The sequence below is a fragment of the Cheilinus undulatus genome, linkage group 9, assembly GCF_018320785.1.
Source record: "Cheilinus undulatus linkage group 9, ASM1832078v1, whole genome shotgun sequence".
Classification (NCBI taxonomy): Eukaryota; Metazoa; Chordata; class Actinopteri; order Labriformes; family Labridae; genus Cheilinus; species Cheilinus undulatus.
In genome coordinates, this window is record NC_054873.1 from 11,404,894 (window position 1) to 11,422,961 (window position 18,068).

Consider the following 18,068-nt stretch of genomic DNA (forward strand, 5'->3'; position numbering starts at 1 on the left):
AATAAAATAGCATCAGAAGTTTGGGATTAAAAATTTAAAATTCAAATGGTGGGCACTGAGAAAAGTACAAAAGCCCAGAATAAGCCTCTATGCTTGAAATTGTGTTGATGCATGCCATCATCATGAAATTATGGGATGATTACTTTGTTATCATAAGAAAACAAACTTTCTTATCAAATGCTAGACTCTAATTTATGACTACTCCATAATTATCCTATCATGTTCTTGTTCTGATTGCCTTGTTATCTTGAAAAGTCAGACTTAATTTTACAAGATAACAAGGTAAATCAACTCATTACAGTAAGAAAAAAGAGCTTTGTTATTTCAAGACGGCATATAATTAAGCAATGATCTCAAATAACAGCCTTAAAAATTGAAGCAAACATGACATTTCTCTGCCACATTCACATGACTGCCGTCAGCTAGGTCATACTGATCTTCAGCTTGATTAAATTGATGCAGATGAATTACAGTATTTCACAGCATAATTGAACTTTTTTTTTTTTTAAGGTTTATTTTGGGCATTTTTGTGCCTTTATTTGATAGAGGAGGATAGTGAATAGAGTTGGAAACGGGGACGAGAGCAGGAGAGAGACATGCAGTAAGGGGCGTCAGGCCAGATTTTAACCCGGGCTGTCCGCGTACATGGGGCGTGCCTTAACCACTCGGCCACCTGCGCACCATAATTGAACTTTTTTCTGAGATTTTTTTTTATGCCTTTATTATAGAGATAGGGCGGTGGATAGAATCAGTTAAAGGCATGACAGATTGATATGCAGGAAAGCAGCCACAGGTTGGACCTGAATCCAGGCCACCTTCTTACATGCAGCATAACCTAAATGCTCGACTGGTACTGTGATGGATGTCACCTTTGCAATAAGACGGCTGGTGAAATGTCATCCCCACTGGATGTTCCACAGCCATCTGAAAGTGATATTATTGGAAAGTGGAAGCGTTTAGGAGCAACAGCAACTCAGCCGTGAAGTGGAGGACCATGTAAAATCACAGAGCAGGAATCAACGACTGCTAAGGCAGCATGGTGCTTGATGGAATCTGCTGATTCCACAACTGAAGGGTTCCAAACTTTCAACTGGCATTAATGTAAGCTCAAAAACTGTGTAGTGGGAGCTTCATGGAATGGGTTTCCGTGGTTGAGTAGCTGCATGCAAGTGTCACCAAGTCCAACACCAAGCGTCGGATAGAGTGATGTAAAGCATACCAACACTGGACTGTGGAGCAGTGGAAATGTGTTCTGTGGAATGATGAATTATGCTTCTCAGTTTGGCAGTCAGATGGGTGAGTCTGGGTTTGGTGGATGCTGGGAGAACGTTACCTGTCTGACTGCATTGCACCAACTGTGAAGCTGTACATCAGCTGAAGTCTTTGTTTTTGTTCTTCTTCATTCCCTAAATATAAAATTGTGTTTTATGGACTGAAGTTTCAAGTCCAGACTACATTTGTACATTGGTATTGGAATCGGCTAAAATGAATGCAAATATCGACTAAAATTCAATATCGTGCATCCCTAATAAAGAATGCATAGAAACCAAAAAATAAAAGATAAAATGCCATTTAATTTTGTTTCTGAATGTGAATCTGTTTTCTGCCTTCTTTGTTTGGAAATTGTGTGGAATTTGCCCTAACATCATTTCTCTGATCTTGTTTTTAGATTCAAGGAACTGAAGGAGCAGCATGAACGACTCAAACAACAGAGTCTTCCTGCAGAGATGGATGAAGGAGCCATGGAGGACCTCGCATCATCAGCGCAGGAAGTTTGTGCCCAGGACATATCTGTGTCTGAAAACCTTAAACCTACCCTGTTCGACACAGGAGACACAGAGAAAGAGGAAGACTCAGAGAGAGGTAAAGACGAGATGAGTCATAAGAACCGATCCAAAAGAGAGAGCAGGCGGATGAGAGAGCTGGAGCAGGCTCAGTTCAGCTTAGAGCTCCTCAAGGTCAGAAGCACCAGCATGGGCGCTCCTCTGCAGGAAGACTCTATCCCAGATAACAGACACTCACCGCGGGGGTCTCCAGCCAGTCATGGAAGTTTTGAGCTGCTCAGTGTAGAGGATATGGAGACTGAAGGCTCTGCAGGCTTTAGTTCACAGCAGAATGCACCTCAAGAACATCCCCAGAGTCTGAATATTCCGCTCCACAAGGAGCTCAGAGATTCAAACTTTAACGAAAAGCCTGCGATGGAGCCACCAACAAAAGAGGAGAGTCCAAGGGCAACATTTTACATCCCCTCTGACCAAAGTCCAGTTCATGAACCAAAATTTGAAAGCCCAAATAAATCCTACAAAGACAGAAGAGAGTCCACGTCCCGGAGGCCCGTGGTGGTGTTGATCAGTATGCAGAAGGAGAGTCCTGTGGAGGAGGGGGAGCTGCTGGCAGCCCGATCCCTGGAAAGAGCTCTGGACACACAAGCAGCATCGTCTAATGCGCAAACAACACCCATCACAGGCTTAGAGGTAGTGTCAAAGACAGGAAAACCTCATGGAAACACTACCCCGGTGAAGAAAGGTGCATCAGAGCGAGTCTCATCTTCAACCAGCCATGGAGCGTCTCCAGAGGTAACAGGGATTAGCTCCTCAGAGGTGGACATCCAGATCAGCCTGGGGCCGAAAGACGGTGTCCCCACTGTTCTCTCTAAGCAGCAGCAGGACAGGAAGTCAACCTGGTCTGTAAAGGAGGCCCCCAGCCCGGTCCTGGACACCAAACCTCCGAAAGCACAGAAGAAGAGCTCGGGGCAAACTGTGATTGTGAACATGGTGGAGAAACCCTCCAATACCGTGTTTTCGCCGCCCAGACGTAAACTGCCCTTCTCCAAGTAAGTCGATTTTTTACAATCGGAAACATTTAAGGTTAGGGTTCATTTGTTGAATCTACTCAACAGACATCTAAGGGTAAGTTTTAGTGTTAAATTATTGTAACTGTATTGAAAAGTAACCTTGGAAAGTACCTCCTTTAAAGCTTCTGAAACTTTCAAAGTGGGCAGATTTACATGAGGTAGATAAGATAACTTGGGGTAGTTTACATGAATTTGTGCAAATGTGCATATGAGGTGGGGCATTTTACCACAGCAAGGTTTATTACAGTATTTGAGTTAAAGTAAATACTTTCAAAAATGCAAATATGCACATGAGGTGTGGCATTTTACCACAGTGAGCTCTCTAACAGTATTTGAGCTACAGTCAATACTTTAATTAGTACAAATGTGCATATGATGTGAGGTATTTTACCACAGTGAGCTTTTTAACAGTATTTGAGATATAGTAGCTACTTTAGTTGTTGCAAATCTGCATATAAGATGGGAAATTTCACTACAGTGAGCTTTCTAATAGTATTAAGTTGCAGTAAATTCATTCATTCATTCATTCATTAGTGCAAATGTGCATATGAGTTGAGGCATTTACCACAGTGAGCTTGCTATCTTGAATTTAATTTAAAGGATGATGGAGTTATGGATTGTTGTTTAATTTATGTGTTGGGAAACTGAATTTTTGTTTTATACAAAGTCCTTTTAATTCTTGTTTGATTGATCGATTGATTCAGTTATGTACTGTCTTAGACAATTACAGATAAAAACAATCCAACTTTTACCATTGCCACAAATCCATTTTTGCAGAAAAACACAGGAGAAAAATAGCATAGATGTGTTAAATTTAATGACATATGATGATACTAATTTTAGCCTGCTTGACTTCCTGCCATCACGAGTTTGTCTTTAGGCAGTAGCAACAGTTCAGTTTTAAAGAAACATTTGGGATTTTAGAAAGCTTTTTTAATGTTTGTTTTCTGTTTTGCAGGTCAGATAAGGATTTAGTGAACCAGGAAAGGTCTCTGGCCATGTTCAGAGATGATTCCAAAACATCTGGGTCGAGAAACAGAGAGGTAGGACACTCATGTCTGTGCAGACTCACCACCTGCCCAATGTTTTTATTCACATATTGAGGTCTGTAAAAGTATGCAAACTCTTCTTGTTGCAGTTTATCATTAGGAGTTTTGATATGATAGATTTTTCCAACTGAAAAGAAAGTCTGTGTCTCTCTTTGTATTTATCAACTGTAGCCACTAAATAGAAAAAATAAGTTCTAAGGTATGTACTGGTGAATGTTTAAAATAACATTTTTACAGGATAAAGAAAATGCTCCAACTATAGCTATTATGCAGATGGACATACATACATGTTTTGGTCCATCTGTGACCCATAAAATGTTTAATACCAGTTTAATAACAAGGTTTTTGTGATAAAGGATGGAGTAATGTGCAGTTTCAGGCAGCTGCTACACATATTCACTTCCAAAAAAAATATACAAACACAACACACAAACAGTCTATCAGCGGCTGATGTGATGTCCCTGTGGTTGCCTGGAAGCAGGTGGGTCGCCCTGGCCCCAAAAAGAAAGCCCGAATGTCCCGGACGCGCTCCGACTTCCTCACCCGCTGTAACTCTGAGGGAGCCACCCAATCAGATGATGATGATGAATACTACGTCCCCGTCCACTCCCACACGCTGCCCCCCTCCCTGACTCCCACACGTGCCCACCCGGAGGCTGACTGTCACAGTGACTCGGAGATGGTAAAATACCTGATCTCCGGTGGTCCCTTGACCTCCGAGCAACAAACTGTTTCCTGTCTGCTCTCAGGCCGCATCCTCCTCCAACCTCCTCTTAGGTTGACTTGGCTGAATGAGAGGGGAGTAGCCTCTAATACCTCTAACCCTGACTTTAGTGTTGTGTTTGACCACTGAGATGTTTAAACTCCTCACTCTAATGCAGACACCGCGGCTGGTCTGTAACAAGATGCATGCCACTCTGCTGGCTGTCGATTCAAAAATAAGTCAAATCTGAGACCTCATATCTTTCTATGAGCTTTTTCTTCAGGGATATTGCAGCATTTTGGAGTTTAATCTTGGATTTTTCCTTTCTGAACACATGATAAGTCCAAAACGGAGCTGCAGCTACCAATTATTTTGATTCTGAGCACATTTATTGCTGGTTTTTTTTCATTATTTTCACATTTTCTTCATAGTCAAATTGGATTTAATGATTGCTACAACCATTGGTGTTTCATTAATTGTTGATCATTATTCATGTTTGTTTTTTGCACTTGCTTTGAAGGATGGGCATTAGCAGAGTTGATATAAGGTCTTATTTAGGTGCTACTGAATTTGCATTATTAGTTATTATAACTCATAGTTTGTTAGTCTGCCTCTGCTGGAAGTTGCTGGTTAACAGGTGAAAAAGAAAAATTCTCAGAGTTGCTTACACCTTCAAGGAAAAATCCAAGGTTTAGACTCAAAATGCCTCTGTATAAAGGTATCCCTGCTCAGTATCTTCTTCTTTGACATCAATAAAGAGAGATTTTCACAGCACAGCCTGTCTGAAGATCTCTTATCTTCTGACCTGTCCCAAAAACATCACACCTCGTCCTCTGCTGCACGCCGTCTGCCGCTGCTGCTGCATGCTATGGTCAATAGAACCAAGTAGAGAGAATTCTCACTAACAGCGTAACAGGATCTTAAGAGCATGACGTCTATTTCTTTCTTTAGATATTGGTTTCATTCTCTATGATGTCGCTGATATCACCCAATCTCTTTGGACTCAGCAGATTAATTCCACCTGAAGAAACATTAGGAGTAGCACGCTAACTAGAGGATGAATACTAACCTTGATTTGTACTCATATTGTATTAGTTAATTTGTGAAGATTTGCAAAATTCTTCACTGCATAGCGTCAGAATTCTGTAGTCATTGCAGAAAAGATAAACAAAAGCCTACCCACTCAACAAAAAAAAAAAAAAGAGAAACCACAGTTTCCTGGACAGATTTACACCCCTGAATGTTGGATATTTTTATCTCACTTGTTTCTCTTACTTGTGCCCAGGGCTCTCACAAAGACCAGAAAAAGATCCACAAGACCATGTCCTCAGGAGACCTGGGCAAGGTGGAAGTCCTCAGGAAAACCTCCAGTCAGGATGGAGGGTAAGATCACACCTTTTTACAAAGAAATCAACAAATTTTTTAGGTAAAATGTGTCTTATTGTTGAGGTAGATTTGGTTTCTTACCTTCTTTTTTTTCTTCGGAAAACAACTCAAAGAAAATCCTGTGTTCACACTTGTTTTACCCTTTTACTGATTTTATAAATCAATCATGGTCAGTATAATTGGGCTTTTTTGATGTTTGTTTGTTTTAAAAACATTTTGAATGTCAATTAAATAAAAATATGTGAGGTAAAATAAATGACTTCATATATTTTCACCTGCATTTAAGTTTTTTTTGGTAATGTATTTGGTCAAAAAAGCCAAATTATATTGACTATGACTGATTATAAAACCAATAAAATGGCAAAACACCCAAAGGGTGAATACTTTTTTAGAGGCACAGTTTGCATTTTTAAATGAAATGGTCTTAAACTAACCTTTTGTGTTTGTGATTTAGCATAATGAAAGGAAAGATGAGATTCTGGAGTAAATCAAGGCACAGCGAGAAGAAACTGTCAAGAGAGAAACAGGCCAGCAGGAGTGAAGCTGGTAAGGCACATGGCAAAATAAAAACAAGAGCAAAAGAAGTTACTACAGTTGGTTCTTTTTTAACCTCCTCCACCTTATTTTCACTCTCTATGTTCCTCTTCCCAGAAGTCCCCTCTCCTCCTCACAGCCCTGACTTGGAGGCGGCTTATCCTCGGGGGGTCAGGGACAGTAAGGAGAACAAGGAGCTGTCTCCGAAGATGAGGAGGCGTCGTAGCTTGAAGATCAGCAGCATCACTCTAGAGCCGGCTCAGTGGCAAAACGACTCTCTGCACATCCTCACGTCTGCGCACGACTACCGCAGCATGAACGACTTCCTCATGAAGAAGGTGAGAGTCCATGCTTCCACCCAGGACCCAGAGATATGATGCTGCTCTGATCAGATTCCAATCAAGACATTACTTAATGGCTTGGTCTTCTTTAGATTGCAGACCTGGAGTCTGAAGATGGAAAACATGACACAATGGTTGATGTCGTCTTCAAGAAAGCTCTGAAAGAGTTCAGGATTAACATCTTTAACTCCTACTCCACAGCCTTAGCGGTAAGCCCTCACTGGTTTTGTTTCTTCCTTTGTTTTTCGCTTTAGTGTCATCTCTGTTCAGTTCTATATCAGTATGGTTAGACAGGAAGTCACATTTTAACACCTTCACTGTCTTACAGTTCTAGATTTTTTGCATTTATCTTTAAAAGACTTTCAAACATATTATCCACTGAAGAATCTATCAAATATTTCCTCTCTTATTCCCACTGTTCACCAGATGGATGATGGGAAGAGTATCCGTTACAAGGATCTGTACGCGCTGTTTGAACACATCCTGGAGAAGTCGATGCGTCTGGAGCAGAGGGACTGGAGTGAGTCGCCGGTGAAGGTGTGGGTCAACACCTTTAAAGTGTTCCTGGATGAGTTTATGACCGAGTACAAACCCATGGAGGGAACCATCGGCAGGGTAAGAAAGTTAAACTCTTGTGAGGAAATAAAACATTACAAAACAAACTGAAAGTAGTGGAAGTAGATAATGTTTGTGGAGATTCAGAGTGAGTTGTATTCTGCATAGCTTGAAAGAGAACAGAGTTTGCTTTGCCAGAGGAAAATGCAGATTCAACAAGGCTGAAAGTTTGAATTTAAAAGGCACTTTTTTCTGAGAAGCACCACAAGTTTCTGACTAAATTATAGATAACAATAGTTTATGTGCAGCATTCACTCAAAGCACTAAATGTGCACAAAATAACTGGTTTCTCCTTTTCCAGGCTCCTAAACGTGAACGTAAAAAGTCGAGGAAGAAGGAAACTGACATTGTGAGTAGTGAAATTAGCACACATGCATTAGCTGAAGGGAGTTAATAGGGATAAGCTGACTGTTATCTCTGCTGCCCCCTGCAGGTGGAAGAACACAATGGCCACATCTTCAAATCCACACAGTACAGCATCCCCACGTACTGCGAGTACTGCTCCTCGCTCATCTGGATGATGGACCGAGCCTGCGTCTGTAAACGTGAGGAGTGCGCGCCAAAACATGCACACACATTGTCATACACTACCGTAAACATAGACTCATTAATGAATTAGCCTCTGCAACTCTTTTGTTGGTATATTTTTACATCGCAAATAACTGGAAGAGGATTTATTTTAAATGCATGAGGCTGGTGTAAAAAATGCAAACTTTGTAGAGGCAAGTTGTTCACAGTGGTCTCGCATAACCCTGGACAGACTCAAAGTTGATGTCTCCAGTTGAAGAAGGCTAAGCCAGGACTTTATCCTCAAAGGATGCTATTTGTCTTATTTTAGGTGTTTATAAAAGATCATTCTTTGCCTTTTTGCATTAAAAGTTCACCCATAAGGTTCAACAAAGATCAGTCTAATATTAGACACAGATATACAGCAGGATCTGATGTTCTAATGTTCCTCTAACTCACTTACCCACAGGCACTCACGCCTGTGTGTGAAGTTTTGATTTTCACCCACACAGCATATTACACCCCCTCTTTCCCACACACACTCACATATTACACAATAACACTCAGAAGCTCACACACTCGCCCAGCCTCCCTGAGTGTCAGAAGAATTGGATTAAACGTCCGGCTCCTTTCATAAATCCATCTTCAATCTAGTTACAGTCTCCATCTGCACTCTCAGAGAGCGGCAGACTCTGCATCCAAACTCTCTGCCGCCGCTTTGGTGGTCACGAGTCTGTGAGGTCGTGTTGGACTACTCGCTGCTCGTGGTGCAGTTGTGCGAATGCCACGGCATCAGTGTGATTGTGTTGGTCTGTGTTGTTGCAGTGTGTCGCTACGCCTGCCACAGAAAGTGCTGCTCCAAGATGACCACCAAGTGCAGTAAAAAGGTAGGAGGATGCTGTTTTTGTCTATTAGAATGAAAAAACAGAAGAACTGATTATTTTTGGAAATTTATTTTTATTTATTATTTATTGAAAGGTTTCCTATCCAGAATAAATCAACATAAATACCAGAATGGATCAATTTAGTCAGTGATCAAAACACCTATATGAATTTTACCCTTAATTATTATTTCCAGACATTATTAGGTGTATATAATGTATAGTCTTTATCATTGTATTTCCTTTTCGTATATGATCCTACTATTGGTGATTTTATTGATGATGTACTGCTTTTCTCTGTCTTACTTTTTGTATCCAGTTTATTTAAAAGGTTCAGAGATAACTAGAGAGAGTACATCCAGGCAAAATGTCTGCAGGTGTAAGACAAGAAAAAAAGATCTTAAAGATCTAAATTTTACCCTGTTTGAAAAGAATTGTCCATTAGGTGCTTAACAGCTATCAGACCTTTCAGTTATCCTTTTTCTCTTTGTTTCAAAGGTTAATTACCTACAATGGGGGGATGAATAATAGTAATCTGATCTTTCTTTGAATTAACTGTATGCATTACATGGGAGTATTTATACCACGTTCCAAATTATTATGCAAATTATATTTTCTCTGATTTTCCTAAATTATCGATGCAAATGACATTCAGTATACTTTCAGGTCATTAACCGTTAGAGCATAATTTAAATTTTATTGAACAAACCTCCCACTGATAAATATTTTTTATTCAAAATTTTAAAAAAAACTCAAAATGCACTGTTCCAAATTATTATGCACAACAGAGTTTCAAAGCATTTTATAGGTTAATAAGAACTGAAAATGGTCATTTGTTGAATTCGCAGCATTAGAAGGTCATATGTAGGACCTCTTCTTTGATATCACCTTCGCAATTCTTGCATTGAACTTGTGAGTCTTTGGAGAGTTTCTGTTGAATTTCTTTGCAGAATGTCAGAATAGCCTCCCAGAGCTGCTGTTTTGATGTGAATTGACCCCCACCCTCATAGATCTTTAGCTAATTTTCTTTTTCCCCCTGTGTTTGTGTTTGTGTTTTTGTATATTAGTACGATCCAGAGCTGTCGTCTCGTCAGTTTGGCGTGGAGTTGTCCCGTCTGACCAGCGAGGAGCGAGCTGTACCTCAGCTGGTGGAGAAACTCATCAACTACATCGAGATGCACGGCCTCTACACAGAGGGGATCTACAGGAAGTCAGGCTCCACCAATAAGATCAAAGAACTGCGACAGGGGCTGGACACAGGTGAGACTGATCGCTAACCAGAAACAAGGAAAATAAGTAACAGATTATTTCAAACCATCAATGAGAAGATGCTCTATCTCTGTAGCTTTGTAACTTCATTCTCATATACTGTATTCCCCAATCTGTTTGGTAGGAGAAGTTTGTGCATTTGTTTTAAAGATTGAGATCGATGGCTTAAAGCTACAAATTGTGGCTGTTGATCTCAGTTACAGCCTGTCTTCTTTGTTCTGCTTCTTAGTGTTCAGACACTTGAACGTTATTGTATCTTCTTCTTTTTACTATTAACATAACAGGATATCCAGTACAAAGTCACAGAAAAATGAAGAGAAAAAGTAGATAAATCTGACCCCAGTGTCTCATTTTCCAGATGTGAGCATTGTTAACCTGGATGACTACAACATCCATGTCATCGCCAGCGTTCTCAAACAGTGGCTTCGTGACCTTCCCAGCCCTCTCATGACATTTGAACTGTACGAGGAGTTCCTCAGGGCCATGGGTGAGCTCATTATTAACCATTCAGTGATTCTTCTTTGCTGCTCCAGTCACTTTTAGGAGGTGAAATGAGGCTTTTTTTTCTGATGATGTGCACTTGTTTGTTTATTTACAGGTCAGCCAGACAAGCGGGAGGTGATCCGCGGGGTGTATTCAGTCATCGACCAGCTCAGCAGGACGCACCTCAGCACGCTGGAGCGCCTCATCTTCCATCTGGTCAGGTGAGAGATAAGAAGATAATCAATGCCAGCTGTACAGCCTCAGGCAAGACAGCTGGGTTTGAAAATTAGGTTGAAATCGCATGTGAATTATGTGCAAACCTTTCTTTTCTTGCAGTCACATGCTATCCTGTCAGCTGTGTTTAGTGGGACTGGGTATCATACTCCACAGAATCAGGATTAACTGGATTATTATGTGGTGTTTTTCAGGATCGCCCTGCAGGAGGAGACTAACCGGATGTCAGCCAACGCCCTCGCCATCGTGTTCGCTCCATGCATCCTTCGCTGCCCTGACACCATCGACCCGCTGCAGAGCGTCCAGGACATCAGCAAAACTACAGCGTATGTCAACCAATCTCTAATATTCCCTGCTGTTTTCCAAATTAAGTTTTTATGCTCACTAAACTTGACTGTTAAAAATTAACGCCTGCACCTTTGTAAGCGATCATGTGTATCAACATTATGTACAAACAAATGTTACCCTTTACAGTTTTTATTTCCTTTTTGTAAAGATATAGATCTGTTTTTTTCTGTTATGCCCACATGATTTTCATCTTGGAGCCCTTCTTAAAAAGTCTGTTGTAGCAAAGTAGCATATAAGGCAGGTTTTTGTGCTAGTGTGGTGGTAAAGGTATTGTTACAACATAGAGATGCATCTCAAATAATAAGAATATCATGGAGAAGTTCCTTTTTTTCAAGTGATTTAATTCAAGAAGTAAAACTTCCATGTAGTCTAGATTCATCTCACGCAAAGTATAATATTTAAAGATTTTTTATGTTTTAATTTTGATGATTATGGCTCACAGCTCATGAAAATCAATGTCTCTATCTCATAATATTAGAATATTAAGAAACACTAGTCCATTAAAAGGATTTAGCTCCTTTTGCGCAAGTTACTACATCTGAAGCCCAGGTTGGTCTGATAGTAGCCTTCAGCTCGTCTCTATTAATAAGCCTGGTGTCTCTCATCTTACTCTTGACATTTCCCCAGAGACTCTCTACGGGGTTCAGATCAGACCACTTGGCTGGCCAATCAAACACCATGGTCAGCAGACCAGTTTCTGGTAGTTTTGGCTTCACTGTGAGCAGGTGCCAGGTCCTGCTGGAAAAGGAAAAAATTATCTCCATAAAGCTTCTCAGCAGATGGAAGCATGAAGGTCTCTAAAATCTCCCAGTAGATGGCTGACAGCGTCGACCCTGGACTTGATAAAGCACAGTGGACCGACACCAATGGATGACATGGCACCTCAACCATCACTGACTGTGGAAGCTGAAAACACTGTCTGCCTTTCTGATCCACCTCCAGACTCTGGGACCATGGTTTCCAAATCAAATGCAAATGTAATTTTAATCTGAAAACAGGACTTTGAACCACAGAGCAATGGTCCAGTGAAACTCAAAGTCATTATATGTGGTTCACGAATGGCTCAACACAAGAAACACCACACTTATAGTCCATTTCCTGGGCCCATCTGTGTGTGGTGGCTCTTAATGCACTGGCTTTAGCTTCAGTCCACTCCTTGTAAAGCTCTCCTAAGTTCTTGAATCTACTTTGTTTGGCAATCCTCTGAAGGCCGAGCTCATCCTTGTTGCTTATGTGCCTTTTCTTACAGCACTTTTCTCTTCCAGTCAGCTTTCCATGAATATGCTTTGATACAGCCTTTAAGGACTGCCTGACCTTTCAGCAGTGACCTTCTGTGGCTTACCCTCCTTGTGCAGGGTGTCAATGATTGTCTTCTGCGCGACTGTCAAGTCAGCAGTCTCCCCCAGGATTATGGTTGTGTGAACTGAACCAGAGTGATAGAATGATCAGGAAACCTTTGCAAATTGGACCTTTCCACAATATTCTAACTTTTTGCAAGAGTGGATTTTTGATTTTCTTGAGCTGTAAGCTGTAATCATCAAGGTTAGAGAAAATCACCAGTTTGAAACAGACTACATCTGTTCTGAACAAATCTCTTTCCTTCAGGTGTGTCGAGCTGATCATCAACGAGCAGATGAGCAAATACAAAGCTCGTCTGAAGGACATCAGCAGTCTGGAGTTTGCAGAGAGCAAAGCCAAGAGCAGACTGACCCACATCAGGAAGTCCATGGTAAGATCCCATGACTGCCAGTTATCCTTAAATAGACCCTCTACACTGGGGTGTCCATGCCAAGTGTAAGGTTAAATGATAACATACACAGTGTTTATTGCCTGACATTGATGTGGATGTTTTTCTACTCGTTCCTCTCACTCATCATTAAGATTGTGACACAACAGTTTTCAGCTCCACGAGCAGCTGGCATGGTTTCCATACAGCCATGTCAGGAGTTCATTCCTCTCTGTTGACTTACATCTTTCATTCACAGATTTTGCAGTGTTTTTGTAACACATGCAAAAAGCTGACAAAACACACACGGTAAAGGGGATATGCTTTTTAAAACATTATTAACACAAGACTCTAGAAGACTGAAGAAACAGATTTTACACTTTACCACTGATTAAGACTAATTCTAACATGTTTACTAATACCTCTTTGCTATTTATTTTGTTAAAGATTAACACTTCACTTCTTAACAATCTTTAGTCACTGTAGATTTACAGCTGTTGAAAATGGTTCTTAGAGGATCCAAACTCACTCAGATTTCAATTTACAAAAGAAGAAAAACGGCAAAGCAAAGGGACTGTAAAAGCTGAAAAAGCAGCTTAGCTCAGCTTAACTGTCATATTTGCCAACTCTAAGCACAAACCATGTTCATGTGGTTTACTTGAGTTATGAATTATATGCAAGAACAGAAAAAGAAAAGACACCACAAAACCTTCAACCCTTCAGAAAAATTGACCCTACTTTAATTTAATTGTCTTAACCACATTTAACCTTCAAATAACCAGATCCAGTCTTACCTTAATACCTTCACCAAACTTTAACCCTAATCTGTCCTTCCTTCCTCCCTCCCTCCCCTTCCAGAAACCAGTACTAATTGCTGTTAGGTTTATGAGCATAACCCGCACTGCCACCCCGGTATGTATGCCCCTGCCACTCCATGTTTCCGCCCCACCACCACCAGTCCTGTCCTTTCCGTCCATCATGCTGTCACAATACTCGTCCCGTCTGTCTGTATTCGTTCTTTATTAGCTTTTAGCTGTCTGACTTTTTCTGTATTTGTTGCTGTTGTTTGTAAATTGAAATGTGTTTTGCAGAATGCCTCAAGAAGTTTTCACTAAATCACCAAACCAGCAATTCAGGAAATATCTACAAAATACCATCAAGACAGGGAACAACAATTACTTTCTGTGCTAGGTTTGTGTGGTATGCTAATCCCAGCTGTAAAATTAGATTTTCCCCACACAAACTGAGACAGAAGTCATTTTGCTGGCTCATGAAAAGAAGTTTACAAGTTATTTTACTCAAAAGAAAAAATAAGCTAGCATCTTGTAAAACAAGGTATAAAGCCACGTGTAGTAGCCTGTCATTGTGGCCAGTGTTTTGAAGGTGAACATGCTAGCTCGTTTTGCCTCTGAAGCTCTCAAGAGCTAGCTTGTTTAGCTTCAAGTCAAGCTAGCAAGCTACTGGCAGAGTTGCGGTGTTGACATTAAGCCTTTTAGATGTAAGAGGTTTGCCAATTTAACAACAAAACCATTGCTGTTGTTGAGGATACAGCAGCTGTTTGTTCATTTTCACCAAAAATGTCAAGTTAATTTGTTGCTCAATTTTTAAGCTAATAATTTTCCAGCACCTGAGCAAAAACACATGCACTTCAGTCAGTAGCTAGCAGTGAACTAAAGGCGTTACTTATTGGAAACTTAGAGCATTTGTGCTTGAATACCCTTTAACCCTTTAACACTTGGCATGACTGTGAACCACGTGGTTTTATCCTCATAAGGGCAGTCTGTACATGTTTTTTTTTATTTTCAGCTTTAGCTAACAGCATTGGGATTGTTGTTTTAGGCTGTGTTTGCACCTAACAGCTAACGTTGTTGCTAGCCGTCCCTATCTAATGTTAGTATTGACATCATTGCTGCAAAGCTGTTTAGCGTTGTGTTTTTGTTGTATAATAGAGATTAGTAATTTTTAATTTTTGATTTAAATCAGTCAAATAGGGTGGGTAGTGTACCTTTTTTCAGGTAAGATTAAACTTTTGTGTAGCACAGTTTTGCTTTTGTTAAAAACTAGTGTTGTTGTGTTGTTGCTTTGAGTTGTGGATAACAATAATGCTAACAGGCTAGCTTGTCGTTAGCAGAATCCACTGACAACACTGCTAATAAGCTCACTAACATCGTTGTTTTTGGTGTGGGTACAGTAGAGGACTATTTCTGATTTCTGACTAAAAAAACTCATAATGTCAAAATGTTTATAAACTGTCTAAAAATGTTTATTGTGGTGCTGTTGCTTTGGTTTGTCTCTGCAGATAACAAACCAAGCTAACATCCTAGCTTGTTTCCAGCAGCTTCTTATCTAGTTTTAAATGACAATGCTGCTAACAAGCTAACAAGTATCACAGGTCTTTTTGGACAAATACAAGTTATAATTCTAAATCAGGAAAGTAGTGTAGCTTATCTGTTTATTGCTTAAGGTCCAGCTTACCTATTTCCAGAGCTTTTTTTTTGCTTATATTTGTTTATCTTTGTTGATATTTGTCTTTAGTGCACAAAGAAAGCAGTACTCTCTTTGTAGCTTTACTGACTACATTCTGCTTTCTTTTCTGCTTCATGAATTTATTAACATGCAGCCTAACACAGCTAAACTAAAGGTAATCTACCTGTGATAGTGTGTCTTTGTGTGTTGCAGAATGTGTTGTGCGTTTGTGTGTGCTTGACAATCTGAAATTCCCATAATTCCTCAGTAGTGATGTGAACAGTGATCAAAACATCCTCTATGTGGTCCGTACATGGTCAAAACATCCAGCCTTGTCTAGCAAATCTGCTTTCTGTGCCTTTTACAGCAAACAAAATAAGTGATAAAAACTGTTGATCAGCCTCAGCTGATACATTTTCTTTGCTTTTTTATTTTTTCTTCAAACCTGCAGAGCAAAAGTCGGGTTCGACAGAGCAGCACCCACACGCCCTCTCCTCCTCTCAGCCCCAGGGCGCCTTCCGTGGTGGATGGTGAGACTGCAGGGGGAGGAGGAAGTGGAGGAGTAGAGGATGCAGCAGAGAGCGGGCTAAACGAGCAGCAGCAACAGGCGATGCAGCAGGAGGAACGAATCCTCACTGAGCAGATTGAGAGTCTGCAAAAAGAGAAGTATGATGTCTCCCCTGTGTAGCTTATCAGTAATAACTCGCTTCAACCTTTTGTAACCTCATTGTACGGTTTATCAGTTGACCAAGTAGGAACTTTATTTCATAAAACAGGAAATTTCCCAGAATTTAAGCGTGTATCAAACAATTTAGATAAAGCACCCTTAACCAGGCTGGTAGCCACTCTTTTACTCACATGCACTTTTTTTGTTTGTTTATGTTTAGGGAGGAATTAACCTATGAGATGCTGATTCTGGAGCCACGGGCGTCTGATGATGAAACTCCTGAATCCGAAGCATCCATCGGCACAGCAGACAGTTCAGAAAACATCACCATGGAGACAGAAGGAGCCACCTCAGACCCCTCAGGTATGAGTGTGATTGATTTTGTAATAACTAATGACTGATTATGAATATAAGTTAGCTGCTGGCTTTTTACATCAGTTAAACATCTGTGTAAGTTTATAAGGTGATAGATTGCTTTACGCTTTAAATCACATTCAGTCTAAACAATCTAGTTAGTTTGTTTACATATCAACTGAAGCATTATAGACAAGTTCTGCTTCAGTCAGGTAGTTTGTGGTCATGAGGATTAAGCTTTTTTTTTTTTCTATAACTTTAAGAATACAACCTTGAGATGCCATGCTAGGGCACATGATCAGTCATCACCATCTTGCAACCTTCGGTCTTCAGACACTGGCCTACTTTTCATTCCCATATCCAAACTCTGAACCTATGGAAAAAGAGCCTTCAGCACTGCAGCCCCCACCCTCTGGAACACTTAAACCTGCAGACATCCATAGAGCACCGTCTCTGGACGTTTTCAAAAACGTCTCAGGCACCACCTGTTCACCACAGCCTACAGTCTTCACTAAACCACCCCTTACACTTATCCTATCCCTCACATAGACTGTTCATGTCTTATGTGTTTGTAAAGCACCCTTGGGTTTCTTGAAAGGCACTATATAAATCCAAGATATTATTATTATTATTATTAATAATAATATCATAGGGATGAGTATCAAAATCTAGTACCAACCCATCTGCTACCTACCAGACCGATTTACAACACAGATAACGATACTTCATTGCCATACCCTGCTACCCCAAATGAAAGGCAAGAAATATGTTGTGATTTTTTTGTGATTTATGTACATTCACTTTATTTCAACTGAGCATTAATGTATTTGAATTGTTTTGCTCTCTGCTTGCAGGAGGGGGAATTGTATTGGGAATTAAAGCATCACTGTTAGTAAAGACATTACTCAAAGATAGAATCCCTGCACTGAAATAACTATATTAATCCAAAAAATGACCATTCCTATGCAGTATATTTTATAATTAAGGTCTTAGAGGATCTGAAATATTTCTTTAAGTTTTCAAAGTCAGAGAAATATTTAGTTTTTATAATTGCAACAGGATGTGTGTCATTATGGAGGCCCAAACTCACCTCTTTGGCATGGAAACTCCCACACTCTGCATTTCCAACGAGTTTAGACCAACACTGCTCAGTGCCGCCTACCACCACAGCCTCCTTCTCAATACTACTTCTAGTTTTAAATGTAGGACTCTGTTCGATAAAAACAACACCTCAGAAGGCATATTTACTAAACAGAAAACTAGCGTTTTGTTCATTCATAGATTTTTCATAATGAGGGACAATTGCACTCAAAAGGCACTTCCTCATTCACGCTGGAGGTAATCCCAGGATGCACATACACATTCTGGGACCACTTCCAAATCAAAACAACAAGTAAACAGCTGTGATGCACAGCGCTGGTCATACTCATTATTCTGCCTTGTTGTTTTGGTTGACAGCCCCCTGGTGGCAAAATTTTATATACTGTGAATTTAAGCCTGTTTACATAGCTACACAAGGATGACCAGAGATACATCCCCCTTCACACCATCATTCTAGGTTCTATAGCCTTGGTTTGAGACAATCTGTCTATATGTGGTCCAAATATGTCAAACTGCTGTAAGATCTATTTCTAAACTTTCTTCTCTCTCT

General features: G+C 40.3%; 1 protein-coding gene across 10 annotated transcripts in view; it reads left to right on the forward strand.

The window, feature by feature from the left end:
• Positions 1-18,068, forward strand: part of LOC121514718 (unconventional myosin-IXAa-like) — a 228,594-nt gene that overhangs the window by 205,037 nt on the left and 5,489 nt on the right. For 4 of the 10 annotated variants that reach the window (XM_041794962.1, XM_041794963.1, XM_041794965.1 and 1 more), the window contains 20 exons: positions 1,670-2,833; positions 3,813-3,897; positions 4,385-4,585; positions 5,892-5,989; positions 6,447-6,538; positions 6,644-6,864; positions 6,960-7,076; positions 7,294-7,482; positions 7,784-7,831; positions 7,916-8,027; positions 8,815-8,876; positions 9,938-10,130; positions 10,498-10,626; positions 10,738-10,843; positions 11,051-11,182; positions 12,810-12,933; positions 13,789-13,842; positions 15,551-15,571; positions 15,848-16,062; positions 16,284-16,426. In XM_041794962.1, coding sequence (XP_041650896.1) covers positions 1,670-2,833; positions 3,813-3,897; positions 4,385-4,585; positions 5,892-5,989; positions 6,447-6,538; positions 6,644-6,864; positions 6,960-7,076; positions 7,294-7,482; positions 7,784-7,831; positions 7,916-8,027; positions 8,815-8,876; positions 9,938-10,130; positions 10,498-10,626; positions 10,738-10,843; positions 11,051-11,182; positions 12,810-12,933; positions 13,789-13,842; positions 15,551-15,571; positions 15,848-16,062; positions 16,284-16,426 — 3,506 coding nt within the window. The remainder of the gene's footprint in view (positions 1-1,669; positions 2,834-3,812; positions 3,898-4,384; positions 4,586-5,891; positions 5,990-6,446; positions 6,539-6,643; positions 6,865-6,959; positions 7,077-7,293; positions 7,483-7,783; positions 7,832-7,915; positions 8,028-8,814; positions 8,877-9,937; positions 10,131-10,497; positions 10,627-10,737; positions 10,844-11,050; positions 11,183-12,809; positions 12,934-13,788; positions 13,843-15,550; positions 15,572-15,847; positions 16,063-16,283; positions 16,427-18,068) is intronic. The other 6 variants (XM_041794964.1, XM_041794971.1, XM_041794968.1 and 3 more) reach the window with 4 other exon arrangements.